At 35.7% G+C, this 16,518-nt stretch overlaps 2 protein-coding genes and 1 long non-coding RNA gene across 4 annotated transcripts; 2 read left to right on the forward strand and 1 right to left on the reverse strand.

Annotated features, from left to right (window-relative positions):
- Positions 1-2,836: 2,836 nt before the first annotated feature.
- Positions 2,837-7,674, forward strand: LOC107900700 (uncharacterized). 2 transcript variants are annotated; one of them, XR_005916870.1, is made up of 4 exons: positions 2,837-2,948; positions 3,093-3,242; positions 5,442-7,419; positions 7,508-7,674. It is a non-coding gene; the product is annotated as an uncharacterized lncRNA (long non-coding RNA). The 2 variants fall into 2 exon arrangements; XR_001685010.2 differs by lacking the exon at positions 2,837-2,948 and having other exon boundaries at positions 3,045-3,242.
- Positions 7,675-8,491: 817 nt separating this feature from the next.
- On the reverse strand, positions 8,492-9,100 carry LOC107900699 (uncharacterized). Its single transcript, XM_016826386.2, has one exon. It carries the CDS (start codon positions 9,098-9,100, stop codon positions 8,492-8,494), a length of 609 nt encoding a protein of 202 aa, XP_016681875.1.
- Positions 9,101-10,175: 1,075 nt separating this feature from the next.
- Positions 10,176-12,985, forward strand: LOC107900698 (uncharacterized). Its single transcript, XM_016826385.2, has 2 exons — positions 10,176-11,936; positions 12,026-12,985. Exon 1 carries the CDS (start codon positions 10,586-10,588, stop codon positions 11,516-11,518), a length of 933 nt encoding a protein of 310 aa, XP_016681874.2. The 5' UTR covers positions 10,176-10,585; the 3' UTR covers positions 11,519-11,936; positions 12,026-12,985.
- The last annotated feature ends 3,533 nt before the right edge of the window (positions 12,986-16,518 follow it).

The raw sequence follows: 16,518 nt of genomic DNA on the forward strand, positions 1-16,518 counted from the left end.
TGTGACAGTGAACCTCGTTCATGATGCTATATTGTTTCAATGCACCGAGAAAACTATACTTACTGAAAAACTCCTTACCAACTTCCAGTTCACCCGAATCCAACAATGAACTTGTATGGTCACGCCTTTTGTATGGTAGATCTAGAAACTCTAACGCATCATTTGTTGATAGATCGACATTATGTATGTGGGCTGGAGGCGAGTACGTCGTAAATCACAGATCTTCTTCTTCTTCATTTGAACCTTCTTCACTGTCTTCAGGTTCAGTTGGAACAGGCTTCGGTTTAGAAAATAATGCAACTTCTATATCATTGGGGCCCGACTCTGAAGGTGGATCCACATCGGACTCATCATCCAACCTACCATCATCTGCAACGTACGGGGTCCCCTCGCCGATGGACACCGTAAGGAGTACATCATCCCTTCTTGTGAACGTTTCGTAATGTCCCCAATTAGACGTGGATTGCCAACCATTAATGGTTGATGTCATTCCCTAGTACGTATCTCCAACATCGGACATCGACCCACAGAGGTGCATGTCCCATCCACTAACCGAGTGTCGTGCAGGGGTTGTGTATTCCATACTTCCACCAAACACAGGCACTTCCGTGTTTTGCCTCCCACAAACAGAGTGTCGGGTAGGGGTCGTGTATTCCTCTCGAACAACAGTAGATTTTAAAGTCGCAAATGCTTCATTTGGCGGTGAAAATTGTACATATAACTCAAGATAGGGTGATCCACTAGTGAGATAAGTCTGCACCATCCCCTCCAAACTACAACCATATTTGATATCAAATGAGTCATATGTCCCAGGATCAACCGAAGCACAAAATTGATACTTAATAGACGAAACTCTCATTGGCATCGTTTCGAAGATTTTGCGCCTAATTATTTTATGAAGTTCTATCAAATCTATCTTCTGGTTAAAAATCAGTCGTACTGTGTTCTCTGATAAAAAATAACGCCGTTCTCGGTGTCACGGACCTTACCATCATAGTAAATATAACACTAATATGTTCACTTATCTTCAATTTCTATTCTTCTAAACTTCTCTAATTTTTCTTACTGTAACTTATGCAACATGAGAATGAAATTTGACTCATTTATAGCCTAAGGCCAAGCAGGAACTACTGTAGAAAAAGAGCATCCACGTGGGAGCTTTTTTCAGTAATTTTGCTAACAATGCATCTTGCTTAAAGCGTTTTTGACACTATTTTTTCAAAATCACCTTCTGAAAATTATTTTTTCAAGAACTACTGTATAAAAAGAGCGTCTACATGGGAGCTTTTTTCAGTAATTTTTGTTGACAGTGCATTCTGCTTGAAGCGTTTTTAACACTATTTTTTCAGAACCGTCTTCTCAAAATTATTTTTTCGGAAACTATTGTAGAAAAAGAGCGTCCACATGGGAGCTTTTTTAGTAATTTTGCTGACAGTGCATCCTGTTTGAAGCGTTTTTGACATTATTTTTTTAGAATTGTCTTCTTAAAATTATTTTTTCAGAAACTACTATAGAAAAATAACGTCCAAGTGGGAGTTTTTTCAGTACTTTTGCTAATAGTGCATCTTGCTTGAAGCGTTTTTGTCACTATTTTTTCATAATCGTCTTCTCAAAATTAATTTTTCAGAAACTACTGTAGAAAAAAAAATACAAAATCCATCTTGTCAATACAATTTTTTTAAGACTCAACCCTAAACCCTTTTACAAAAACTCTAAAACCTAAACACAAAATTATTTTAAAAAACCCTTAAAGCCTAAGTTAATTAATTTTCTTAAAACCTTAAACCTAATTTAATTAATGTTTTTTAAATCCTAAACCCTAATTTATTTTTTAAAATCCCCAAACCCTAATTTATTTTTTAAAATCCCTAAACCCTAAATAAATAAATAAATTCCAAAATTATTTTAACAAAATTCTAAACCACTAAAACCCGTAAACCCTAGGCACTAAACATGCAAATAGTCCTAACCCTAGAAAAACACGGGCTAAAGTGCGCCCTTGAAGGAGTGTTTTTTTCATGTCAGCAAAGCGCATCCACGTCAGTGTGTTTTTTGCTGGCATGGAAAAAGTGCTCCCCCAAAGACACACTTTTATGGAATTTCCCCTTAAAACGCTCCTACATGGACGCGTTTTTATATTTTAGGCACATTCCGATAAATAATAAATAAAGTGACCTATTTCCGTAAATAAACGGGCCTTTATTAGTAAAATGATACTAAAAATGAAATCAAGTAAATTTAATTTTCAAGTCTTTGATAATATATAATTTCACAATAAATCATTTGTTTTTTTCTTTTAAATTTGATCATTTTTAAACTATCTATTGAAATTCTTTATTTCTTTTTGAAGTCAAAAAGAGAGGGGCTGAGCCGTAAAAAACTACAAATTAGTCAACATTGGCATTACTATAAGAAACATTATCCAGGTGGTTTACTAAGAATCTGCAAATTTCCAGAGCTAGATGTGTAAATTTTTTTAATTTAAAAATCATCAGCAACTTTGTAAACATAATTGAATCGGACTAGCCACTCTCTGTTACAAAGCTGTTAATATCATCTCTCTTCAGTCTTACATGAGGATGAACAAGGATTCCACATTGATTTTATTTGTTTTTCTGGAGTTGATTGTCTTACATATAAGCATTCAATCTAGTCTTACCTAAGAAACATACCTAATTAAAGATAAAAAGAAACACATAATAGCATCGATTAGATCAGACAACATGGATAAGAAAAGAAAGGCTAAGACAACAGAAAGAAAAGCAAGGTTCCACTGTCACCCCGACCCTACATTACCTTTTTTTATTTATCTTTTGCTTATTGTAGACCTGATCATGGGCCGGGCTGAAGGCCCGCCTGAAAAATGGGAGGGTTCGAGCAAAAATATAGGCCCGAAAAATGGGCTTGGAAAAAAATGAGCCCCATTTAGAAAACGAGCAGGGCCTCGGGTAAGATTTTTTTAGCCTGGGTCTGGCTCGGCTTGAATTATATAATAAATATTTTATTTTATTTTTAATCATTTTAAATTTTTAACTTTACTTTTCTGATTTCACTTTCACTTTGGTGCATTCTCCTCTTATTCCCAATTCCAGAATCAAAATCCCTAACTCACCACCACCTCAACCCATCCATCAGTGTTGTCTGTCAGCGTTGCTCTCCAGTCACCAGTCACCACATTCATCTCCACCTCCCACCTGCTTCCTCTGTCGCCGACGCCCACCTGATTTCCTCAACTAACTCAGGTAAGAAATATCATTTTCACTTTCTTTTTGTTTGGTCATCGAGAAAATGAAGGAAAATTTTGATTTTGTTTTATGTTCCCCTGCTTTATTCACTCTGTTTTTGTGTAGGATTCCTTTGTATGCGGTTAGGGTTTGCTGTACTTACTAGAAATCTAGTAAAGTAAAATAAAATAAAATGGTTGGTCGTCCATCTGGTTCTAATTCGAAAACCAAAAGTGGAACTCTTAAATTTAATGATCATTCAAGTATGTAAGTTAATAATGATCGGCCACAACTAAGTTGCGTTTTTTTACTTCTTTAGCCTCTGCCACTTCTTCTTTTCAATCTCTTTGTCTCCAAAATTTCAAGTGTTTTTTTAAGGATTTTTTGCTGCCTTGAAATTTCACAAATTTTGTGAAAACTTTGGGGGGAATAAAATTAAAATGCGAGTAGCATTATGGGGGGAGAATATGGGATTGGTATGAAATTCATTAGAAATTCGATTCAAGGTACAAACAACCATATGAAATTGGATTATTGGAAATTGGTGGAAGAATATATGGATTCCGTCATTGCATTTGGATGTCAATTTTGATTTTGCTGAGAGAGATCCGTCGGGTCAATACATTAGGGTATATTTTTCGCTGCCTTTTTATATATGTATATTGTTGTTTCTCTCTTACATTGTTTATGGTTTACCTATCTGTTTGGTTGCCAAGAAACTTAGAGGAAGGCAATTTGTTAAGGAGCTCATAATCTTTATATTTTAAAATTTAAGTAGACCCGGTAGTTTGAGATTGTGCTTAAAAAACACATTTTGGGATTTTGGGAAATAACAAAAATAATATTTTGGACAAACTTTTGTTAACTTCCTTCATAGAATTTTTTGTCCAAAACTCAAGTCAATATTATTTTCTTTCAATACCTATAGTGATATACACATTTAAACATTCTAAGAATTCCATTGGAACACCATGATTGACTAGCTTAAAGAAGCCATATTCCTCACAAGCCTTAACTATGAGGGTCTTTGCTTTAGGGTCCCTCAAGTCTATCGCTGGGATTCCTTTGAAAATATTGGTGGTAGGCTTGTATGTCTTGATCAAAGAGCAATGGTCTAATGTTGCAGACTGTGAATGCACAACCATGTTTTAGAAACTCTCTTACCACTTTAAGGCCATGTGTACGATCATTTACTACTCTAAGTTGCATTGTTTCAATCATTTTCTTCTAATTATCCAAATTCCATTTTTATTAAATTTTTTGTTAAATTTAATTATTAATTCAAGTTTAATTAATTAATTAAAAAATAAATTTAGAAGAGAGTTCACATATTTATAAATTGTGAGTCTTGAATATGGAGTTTGACCTTGTTAATAAACTAAAGCCTTATTAGTTGAATTTAAATTCTAATTAATCATTAAAACCATAAATTTAATGTTTTATTAAAAAAGTATACAAACAGATTAAGTTTTAGCTTGATTGATATTAACATTATTGTTAATGCATTGAATTGTATATATCCTATTATTTAAGGGATATGGTTAAATTATAAATAATTATAAATATTGTATAAAAAAATTATATAATCATAAACTCAATTAAAAATATATATGAGATTTGGAACTTAGCTTCTTGGCCTAACGACATTATATGTTTACTTCAAAAAATCTACGTAACGACATTATATGTTTACTTCAAAAAATCTACGTAATGAATTCAAATCATAAAGATAATTTTATTTATTTTTATTAGGGAATCTGTGAATCAATTATAAATATAAAAAATGAATATTTGAATGCTGAAGTAGATCTGATGTTTCATGAAAATGGTTGGGAGTTTTAAAAATGGTGCTTTAAATTGCTGAAAACTGAACAAATTCTGTTTGACTTGTGAGTAATAATGATAGAATGTATATAGAAGCCGTGTTTGTCAAGAAACAATCAAATTATTATGGTTTGTTTTTAAACCATTCATATTTTCTATTATTATTATTATTAAAGTTGTGCCTTAGAATTTCCAACATTAATCCTAAAGAGTTTGTGCCATGTTTCCTGCTCTAAAACTTACTTAAATTCTGTATCTTCCCTTTTTTTTCAGGAATAATTTGGACTAATTTGGGTTAACATTTTATGATAGTAAATAATAATATAGAATAATTCATATATTATATACAATTGTTGAACAATTATATAATCTTTTGGTTTATTTGGATTTCAGGACTTGAGTTTTTATGGCTAGTTTGAACACTCCTATATCTGTGGATGATGGGGTTAATGAGTATGAAAGTGCTCTCAAACGTCAAAAGTCTACCACTTCAAAGGTGTGGGATGAAATGACAAAGCTTGAATGCAAAGAACAAAAATGAATTGAAGGCACAATGTAATCACTGTAAGAGTATCTTTTCTGCTAAATCTTCTAGTGGAACCTCTCATTTAAGACGTCATCTAAATCACTGTTTGAAAATAAGTTAATAATGACATCACTCAATACACCATAGCCGCTCAATCATCATTAGGAGTGGTCCATCTATAAAAAAACTACAAGTTTGATACCGATGAGTGCCGTCGAGCTGTTTCTACTTTTCCTGTGTGTGGCAAGCATTCATTTAGGATAGTTGAAGAACTGAAATTTAGATACATGATAAAAATTGCTAGTTCTAATTTTAAGAATATAAGTAGACATACAGTTGCTAGGGATGTCCTAATGTATTATGCAAAAGATAGAGATCATGTTAAAGAAGAGTTGGCTAAAGCACCTGGTTTAATTTGTCTAATTTCTAATAATTGGAACTCGAAGCATACTAATGATGAATATATTTGCATTACTACTCATTGGATTGACAAAGATTGGAAGCTACATAGAGAATCATAAGGTTTAGAGCTTTATTTCCTCCGTATGATGGTTTGCACATAGTGGATGAACTTGTTTTATGTTTATCTCAATAGGGTATAGACAAGAAAATTTTTAGCATCACTTTGGATAATGCTTCTTATAATGATGTTATGGTTTTTTGTCTTAAAAATCATTTTCGTGCGAACCAAGCTATTTTGTGTGATGGTGATTTTTTTCACGTTAGATGTTGTGCACATATATTGAATATTATAATTAAAGCTGGTTTGGAACTTGCTGATGATGTTGTTGGTAAGATTCAAAATGGAATTAAGTACATAAAAAAGTCGAGAATTCGTAGGAAAAGATTTTATTATGTGGCCGACAAAAGTTTTCATTTGAATGTGACCAAAAATTTGCATCAAGATGTGTGTGTGTGATGAAATTCTACTTATTTGATGCTTGAATCTTCTCTTTACTATAAATATGTGCTAGATTATTGGGGCCAATTGGATAAAGATTATCAAATGTTTGCACTTTCTAATGAGGAGTGGAGAAATGTTGCTATTCTTTGCAAATTTTTGAAAGTCTTTTATGATGTGACTTGTGTTTTCTCTGGTTCTAATTATCCAACGGCTAATCTTTATTTTAGAGGGGTTTGGAAGGTTCACAAGGTCTTACTTGATACCGTTAAAGGTCCTTATTCTTTTTTAACTCCAATGTTTAAGCAAATGCAAGAGAAATTTAATAAATATTGGGCTGAGTATTCGTTGATATTGTCATGTGCTGTAATTTTAGATCCTCGTTACAAGTTGAATTATGTGCAGTATTACTGTACTACAATCTATGGTATTCATTCTTCGGATTTTGTTGAAACCATTCTTAACAATCTTAGACTCTTGTTTGATGAGTATGTTAAGAAATCCAATCCACGTCTTCCTCTTGGCTGGGAGTTCTAATGTTTCGGATAAAGATTCTGTTGATTCTAGTTTGCATCAACACAATGTTAATAGTGTTGATTTTGGGGGAGGTTTTGATGAAAGTGATGATTATAAATGGTATTGAAATGAATCTAGCACTAAGAGTGAAAAGTCACAGTTGGACATTTATTTGGAAGAACTGGAGCTTGAGTTGAATAGTCAAATAGATGTTTTGGATTATTGAAGCAAAAGTTCAGTTCAATATAATAAGCTTTCATTATTGGCTTGTGATCTTTTGGCAATTCTAATATCGACTGTAGCTTCCAAATCGACTTTTAACATGGGTATGAAAGTTATCACACCTTTGAGGAGTTCACTTAAGCTAAAAACGGTTCAAGCCGTTGTTTGCTTTGATGATTGGATACGAGCTAAGGGATTTTTAACGGGTAATTATTATTCTCGTTTTATTGTTGTAATTTTATATTATTTTTTATCATTTTGATTATCTAATTATTTATTCTTATTTCATGTTAGAAATTGGTTGCAAGAATGATGATGACGATGAAGATGATGAGGATGATGTTTCTTAGGTTACCTTCCTTTCTAATTGTTGACAATTTAATTTAGCTTACAATTTATAGTTTGTTATAAAATTAAATATGTTGATTGGTTAATATATAGATATTCCGGTTGGTTGATTATATTTTGTAGGTTTTTGGTGCTGTTTTGTTGTCGTTGGTGATGCTGTTTTTTGTGCTGTTTGGTGTTGTTTTGATGCTGTTTTGGTGTTGTTTTTGTGCTACTTTTTGTGGTGTTTTATTGTTCTTTTGCAGCTATTTATTATGTTGTATGTTGTCGTTTTTAATATTATTTCGATATTGTAGAACTTTTGTTTTATTATTAAATTGGTTATTATTTTAGTTCTAACTTGTTTCAATTTTAATATAATCACTTTTTATTATATTTTCAATTTGTGTATTGTTTTAAGAATTGTTTTAGTATCATTTTTTATTTGTTTCTTGTTTTAATATTTGTTTTTATGTTTTTAAATGTATTTGATTTATTATATTTTAATTTTTTTATTTAATAAAATAAGCTAAAAAAATTTAATATGGGTTGGGCCAGGTCGGGTTTAGCAATTTCATTTTGGGCCGGGCTTGGACAATTTTTTAATCCCATATTTCAGACCGGGTTAGGCCTGGGCCTAGGAAATAGGCTTAGAATTTTGTTTGGGCCCTGCCTGGCCCATGATCAACTCTAGTTTATTGCATTGCATTGTATTTACTTGGCTGCTTTTGGGCTTTAAGCTAGTGCCTGAAATCCTTGTTGCCCCTACCAATAAATAATGATGACGATGATGATGAAAACAAAAGGCAACTTGGGTACGAAGAGGTTGAACAACTGTTGTCGATGCTTTGGTGCATTTACAGAACAGAGCATACAAAAGAAAATGGAAAGGCTTCATTATTGAATGTAGATGTATGTATATAGAACAAAAAAAAAACAGAAAAGAGGAAATTATTTGGCCTTGGAACTATAGCGCGAGGGAATGTAAGTTCCATTCAAAGGATGGAAACGCAACTGGCATTCGAGACGACACAAGTACCTAACTGAACCCAGGCTCCCTATTCGCCATCTCACCCTGCTACTGCCTTTCAAATCGAATATAATCAAATCTTTCTTCAAACCCGTGTCCACATCCTCTACTTGATCTGGTCTTAAGGGTATGGGTGAAGATGGCACTACATAATTAAAATCAACCGAACTGTTCTTGCCTACTTCAAAGGGTGGTGCTACCAGCTGCGCTACCACTTCCCTATTCAAGCTTAGGCTGTAACTCGAATCCGAGAAGCTTGCATGTGTCTTTTCGTTCCCATTCTGGGCTCTAATTAGTATGGTTACCTGAATTTCCAGAATACCCTCATAATAAATCTGGATATGGTCAAGGTGAGCATCCATGACGCTGACGTACGGCACCCTGGGATGTATAACTAAGTATCCTATGAAGGTAACGATGCCTCCGAGGATGACTGCTATGGTAAAGATGGTGCAGATGATAGCACCACACCACACCAGTGGATTGGTTGCTCGTTCCCGACTAGTTGAGAACTTTGATTTTGGGGCCATTTGGTTGGGAGTGCCTGATCATCAATCAATGTCAACATTCGGAGGATTTTTCTTCTTTAAGTTATGGCTTTAGGAACACGATTGAAGTAATATACTGGGAGGGGTATGGATGCTCTGTTTTAGGCGTCTCAAGATTGGCAAGATATAAATTAGCTCTAATTGGCGGGGAAGTATCTTCCTTTCCTACATTTAAAGCATGTATACTCTAATAGCAATAACCACTCTATTAAGGAATCCAAGGTCACTTTATCGGGATATTTACTAAAATATAATAATAAAAATAAAAAATTACCAAAATTTTATAACTTTTTTTTATTTACCAAAATATATATTTTTTATTTACCAAAATATATCAAAAAAAATCTGAAAAAAAATCTGACTGATGTGACGGGTGTACTTTGGTCACACCAATGGGATTGGCGGCACCAAATGTGCCAAAGCAATTGGCGGCACCAATGGTGCCAATACCATTGGCGGCACCAATGGTGCCGTATTGATTGGTGGCACTACTCGTATTATAAAAACGACCTCTGTCCAGCTGAAGAGAGAAAAATCAAAAGAAAAAGAAGAAGAAGAAGAGTTGCTGCGGAAAAGAAGAGAAAAAGAGAGAAAAAGAGGAGAAAAAGAAGGTATTTTTTAAAAATAATTGATTATATTGTTGTTATTATTTTGTAATATTTTTTGTTTTACTTTAGTTATTAAGATTAATAAAACTCAAAATAATAGAATTAGTTAGTATTATTATTATTATTACTATTATTATTATTGTTGTTGTTGTTGTTGTTGTTGTTGTTATTAGTATTAAGATGTTATTAATGTATTAAGATGTAACTTAGTAATATTATAGTTAGCAAAAAACTAGTATTATTATTATGGTTACTTATTATTTTTATTTACGAAAATAAACTAGTTAGTAAAAAACTAGTATTATTATAGTTAGTTAGTTAGTTATTATTTTTAGTAAAATTAATAATTTTAGTGTGTATTATTTTGTATATTATTTTGAGTATAAATTTTTTTTAAAGTAATTTAGTTATCGTTCAAGAATTTTTATGAGATTTTGTTTTTTTTACAGATTAAATATTGAAGATGGATGCTAAGTTTCTTGTATGCGTTTATTTCGATAGAGTCATCTTGACAACAAGTGTTGGATGTGTATTTGAATGTCGGCAACAAATAGCAATGAGATTTAATAGAAATGTATTGTTCGATGAAATGAAGGCAATGATTAATGCAAAAATTCATAGACGTTGTGGGAGAAGGATATCAAAAATTTTCTACAAGTTTCCAGTTTCGACAAATCCGGTCAAATTTGTCAAAATGGAACTTGTAGATGACGAAGACGTGAAGACAATGGTCGATTTCTACTGTGGGAATGGGAATGAAAAGAATGCACCGATTCACTTATTTGCTGAGTTAGTCGGTATGGAGCAAAATGAAGATGTTAATGCATCTGATGAATAAGACGGGGCTGAAGAACCATGGATGGTGGCTCCAATATCATACGTTGATAGTGAATCAACTATGGGTGGGATCGGTATCGACCTGAATATTACACCCGATGTTGACATGGTTGGTGGTGAAGAAGAAGGTGCTGGCGAAGAAGAAGGTGATGGCGATCATTGGGATGAAGATGTCGATAGTGACGGTGATCCCGATGTTGACAATGTACCTGATGATATTGACGATGAAGATGTCAAACACGATGAAGGCATTAACGCTTCTTCGGTCGAGGAGCAGATGGGGCGTATTGTGATACACAATAATCCTGGGCCACACATGTCGCTCATAGACCCCGACGCAGCGTATGTAGCTGAGTTTCCGGAGTACCCTGAAATAGTTCATTCTCACGGGCTGTCCGTAACATCTGATGATGATGAGATATTCATAGGCCAGAGATTCAGCTGTAAAGAAGAGTGCGTATATGCCATTAAACAGTACAGTATGAAGATATCGGTGGATTATAAAGTATCCGTGTCTACTCCGACAATATATGTTGGGGAGTGTTGGAAGGCAGCGGAAGGCTGCAATTGGCGGGTACGAGCTGCATTCATTAGAAGTTCTCAGCTGTGGGACATACGAAAATTTGTTGGTCCTCATACATGCATATCAACACGTATGACAGAAGATCATGGAAAACTTGATTCGAAAACTATTTGTGCTTGTATCATGCCAATGGTGAAGGACATGCCGACCATTAAAGTTTCGGTACTCATTGCGGAAATGCAAGCACAATTCCAGTATCGAGTCTCATATTGGAAGGCATGGATAGCTAAACAGATGGCGATGGAGCAACTGTATGGGGATTACGATTCGTCGTATAACAAGCTTCAAGGTTGGATAGCTGCTATGCGGGAGTACGTACCGGGGACTATGATTGAGTTGCAGACAAGTCCATATTACGGCCTAGATGACTAGTTACAGCCGGCAAAAAAGATTTTCCATCAGATGTTCTGGACGTTCGATCCATGTGTACGGGCATTTCCCCACTGCAAGCCGCTTGTGCAGGTGGATGGGACATGGCTGTATGGAAAATATACACAGATCCTACTTCTTGCAGTTGCTCAATACGGTAACAGAAACGTACTCCCGATAGCATTTGCTATCGTAGATAAAGAGAACATGGAGTCTTGGGAATTCTTCCCCACAAATCTGCGGAGGTATGTTATTAGGAACGATAACATTTGCATCATCTCCGATAGAGGGAAGGGTTTAATTGCAGCTATTAGGCGTTCCGGTGTGCCGTGGAGATCCGTTTACTGCATTCGTCACATTGCGTCTAACTTCTATAAAGATTATAAGAATGCAGACTGGAAGAGACAAGTCGTGGCAATGGGTAAATGATAACCTGATCTTTTCACTATAAGTTGTAATGTTTGATGTTATCGACTTACTAGAACTTATTTTTCGTTAATACGTATGCAGCGTACGAGTTAGAGCCACATATTTTCCGGTAAAGAATGATCCGACTTGGGAGTGACATGGAGGGGCAGATAAACATATCTTTCCGAGAATGGTTGCGCACAATGGAGCTATGGCAGTGGGCTCAAAGTTTTGACGGGAGCTTTCGCTACGGCCACATGACCACAAACTTAGTCGAGGGGATCAACGCTGTCTTGTTGAAAACACGTAATCTTCCGATTGCATCGGTATTTTTTGCTACTTTCTACAGGCTGGCTATTTTGATGCCAAGAATGGGTCAGCAGCAAGTCGGCCAGATTCAGGCGGGACATGTGTTTGTCGAACATGTAAGGGATGCAATGGTCGTAAACCGTCAGTTGGCAAGGTCAATGAACGTGGAAATATATTCATGACGACTGGAAATGTTTCGAGTTACTGAGAACATCAGTCGTCGACCTAGGTCCTACGGAGTTGATCTCTGGAACAGACGATGCGAGTACAGGAAGTTTGAAACAATTCATTATCCTTGTGCGCATTTCGTGGCGGCATGTGCTAAAGTCAACCTTGATGTTGAACAATATGTCGATGATGTGTACACGCTGGAGCGCACATTGCGTGTCTGGGAGAATGAGTTCCTCGTCCTACCGGACCTATCTACGTGGGAGGTGCCACCGATAACTTTCGAGCTGATCCCAGACAGATGGCTAAGGAGGAATCCAAGGGGTCGTCCGCAGTCAAGAAGAATCCGTAATGAGATGGACATTAGGGAAAATTTTGATGGAAAGCGTTGTGGAATATGCCGGTTAAGTGGTCATAGCCGGAATAAATGCCCTAACCGAAACTTTCATGTTGGTCAGTCGTCTAGATCGGGGCGAAATTGATTTGCTTTGTATTTTGTTATAAACAGTAATTTTATTCGGCTTTGTACCATGTGCGCACTTGGAATTATTAAGATTATATCGAAAATAGAGGCATTCATAATTCGATTGAGCTTTAATATAATGAAAAATAATAATAATGGATATTTATACAAAAAATTCAGAAGTAAGGTCAATTAAAATACAAATATGGCTTTTTATACAGAAAGTGCATCAAACCCCTAAAATCGATGGTTCGATGGTGTTGTCCGGGGGGTATACCTCTGCGGAGGTCGACGCTCACGGCCTGGGCGACAACCAACATCCTCATCGTCCACAGGTGGGGGTGTGGAAAACATAGAGGAAATGTCCTGTGTCTCGTTCGCCGCCGACGAACTTGAGCTATAATGCTGTGGATACGTGTCGGACGGGCCGGGCATGCCGTACTGCGGCCGGGGGGATCCAAACAGTTTAAACTCGTAGGCGTATTCACCCTCTGCGAAGCTCGGATAATATTCATCACCCACCAAATCCGGACGATAGCCATGTGAATCCACATTTGGCTGTGAATGTCCAGGATCTGGCTGGGGGTCCTGCTCCAGCTTTGTCAGTTGCGGAGAACAATATGCCGTCGGATCTGGATCCATCGGGCTCGGGTCGTCCGATGCCCCAACTTGTTGCACGTACGGGGGGATTATAGTCGATTGCCCTCCAAGTAAATATGGCTTCCCGCAACTATGGTACCATTGTGTATACTCCAATGATGGTTGCAGGTCCGTAGCCATAACCATTTGAGGAATTCGGCGAAATCGATCGTTCTACAGTGCGACGTATTTCCGGTGCTTGATTCCCCAGTCCAATTGAACTCTTCCTCTCTTTGTCAAGCTGTGATCATCCTCCAACTGGGCCGGCGGATCCGGGATAGGTTGGATGCACCCAAACTGCCGAAGAACGCGATTGCCGTGATACCACTCGACGACGTTGAAATTAATAATTGGTGTGTTAATGCACCATATGTGGGAATCAACGAGTGCAGACGAGGGTACGACATTTGTAATTTCCCGCCTCTAGTATGGCATCCATATAAACTGCATGAGTAATAACATTGTAACGAGTTAGACCGATAACATGTGATTAAGATATAGAAATAGAATAGATGTCATGAATATTAGAATAGCAGCTTACCCCTTCCCGGGCATGCTGTTCAATCCTCATGCGGTATATCGGGACATCAGACGACTTCCAATGCCAGGACGGGTCGTCCACCTACAAAAAATAGTATAGGGTTTAGGATTGGTAACATTACTCAATATATTATGACTACAAATAATGACAATTTAGCGTCTTATCACTTGAGTGGCAGTGGATACAGATAGGGTTGGTGACTAACGCGTGCCAAAAATGGCATTCGATAAAGCACCCACGACTGCAGCAGTATGAGGCATCTGCCGATGTCTTTAACCTGCGGCTCTGTCGCCCGACAAAGCTCCCGGTAGAGCGTTGCTAGAACGGCTGAACCCTAGCTATACTGCCTAGCAGTGGAGAAATCAGCTAGCAGGGGCAGGTACGACAAATGCACACAGTCACCGTTTGCATCAGGCATGAGTACTGCCCCTATCATATGCATAATGTACGCTCGGGCAACGCACATCAACTTACCTTCAGTGGCGGTCGGTGATAATTGTCTAATTTTGGCTTTTAGCCATGTAAATTTGATGCCGAAAAAATATTTGTCGCCGTCCTCTGGCGACTCTCCTAGGAGTTGATAGCAAACTGCAGCCGGATCGGTGAATGACGATACTCCCGTTACGGGACTCCCATCAATTGGGAGCCCCAGCTGCACTGCAACATCCTCCAAGGTCACCATGCACTCCCCGCACGGAAAATGGAAAGTATGGGTCTCCGGACGCCACCGCTCCACTAGCGCAGATAATAAATCAAAGCGCAAGTCGGACGACCGGATTAATGCTACTGACCCAAATTCGACTAGCTTCAGGTACAGCAGCAATCTATCATCCGGAGCTTTCTTTAAAACACTCACGTGGCCCCTTAATACTCGGAACGAGTCCTGATAGTGTTAAATTACAGAAAAAATATTACGATAACATAATTTCTTTGTATATACTGCGTATATCCTTTTAAAATAAATAGAACTCCTGATTAACAAATAATAAATCATACCGCGTTATTAGCCACATCAGATATGTGTCTAATATTGCTTTGAATCAATCCAGCCATTGCGATGCCTGCAAGTTGAAAAAAAAGTTAGAAAAAAATCTTACTTCGGTCATTTATTCGTATTTTTTTCTCCGCATTTTATTCCTTTAAAAAATATCATAATTTCTAAATTTATAATTTTACATTATTCCAGTGCATAATGTTTGAAATTTATTAATCTAGTGTGTTATTTAAATTAATTTTCTGTAAAAAATAACCCTTACCCCTCCCTTTTGCTCATATTAATTTTCTGTAAAAAAATAACCATCACCCTTTTTGTGCAGTTTTTTTTGATATATTTTGGTAAATAAAAATATATATATTTTGGTAAATAAAAAAAAACTTATAACATTTTGGTTATTTTTAATTTTTTTAATATATTTGTAAAAACTCATTATTCTGGTAAATAAAAAAATTTATAATATTTTCGTATTTTTTTTCTAATATTTTGGTAAAAAACCCGAAATAAACCCTTTCCCCTGCCCTTTGGTCGTATTATTATTTTCCCGGTTTTTATTACTTTCAAGAAAATATATTATTTTCGTATTTTATTATTTTATATTATTTCAGTACATTTTGTTTCAATTATTTGTATAACTTATTTCTGAATTTTTTTAAAAAATTACACTCTTACTTCGGCCATTTGTTCGTATTTTTTTCCGTATTTTATTATTTTTAAAAATATCGTAATTTTTTATTTTATAATTTTATATTATTTCAATTTATTATGTTTGAAATTTATTACATGTACGCTTTTCGCATTTTTATTCGCATTTTATTATTTTCGATAAATATACAATTCTCATTTTTTCTTTTCGTATTTTATGTTTTCTTAATCATACTTCTTTGTCATTTTTCTTTTAATGCTATTTTCCTAAAATTTAAATTTCAAATTCCTAAGTAAATTTCATAAAAAAAATCCCTCTTCAACATACAATGTACATACCATTATTTTTTCATTCTAAATATATTTCATAAAATATATATGCTAAACAAAATAATAAAATAACTATAATATACGTAACATAAATTTTAAACACACAAATATTAAAAAAATTTAAAATTTATAAAAAAAAATACCGTTTCTTTTCTTTTTTTTTCCTTCCTTCCCTCTTCTTCTTCTTTTTTTCTCTTCTCCTTTCTTTTTATTTCCTTCTTTCTTTCTTTTTTCTTCTCCTTTCCTTTTCTTCTTCTTTCTTTCTTTCTTTTTTTCTCTTCTCCTTTCCTTTTCTTTCCTTCTTTTTCTTTCTTTCCTCTCCTTTCTTTCTTTCTTTCCCTCTCCTTCTGGTCCCCCCACCACCGACCCCCCCTAATAAACATTGGTGCCGCCAATGGTATTTGCACCATTGGTGCCGCCAATGGTAGTGGCACCATTGGTGCCGCCAATGGCTTTGGCACCTTTGGTGCCGCCAATCCCATTGGCGTGACCAAGGTACACCCGTC

Source organism: Gossypium hirsutum, chromosome D08 (genome assembly GCF_007990345.1).
Source record: "Gossypium hirsutum isolate 1008001.06 chromosome D08, Gossypium_hirsutum_v2.1, whole genome shotgun sequence".
NCBI classification, from domain to species: Eukaryota; Viridiplantae; Streptophyta; class Magnoliopsida; order Malvales; family Malvaceae; genus Gossypium; species Gossypium hirsutum.

Bases quoted from the DNA above. Each gene is read 5' to 3' on its own strand.
- LOC107900699 (XM_016826386.2), bottom strand. From the start codon at position 9,100: ATGGCCCCAAAATCAAAGTTCTCAACTAGTCGGGAACGAGCAACCAAT.
- LOC107900698 (XM_016826385.2), top strand. From the start codon at position 10,586: ATGGTGGCTCCAATATCATACGTTGATAGTGAATCAACTATGGGTGGG.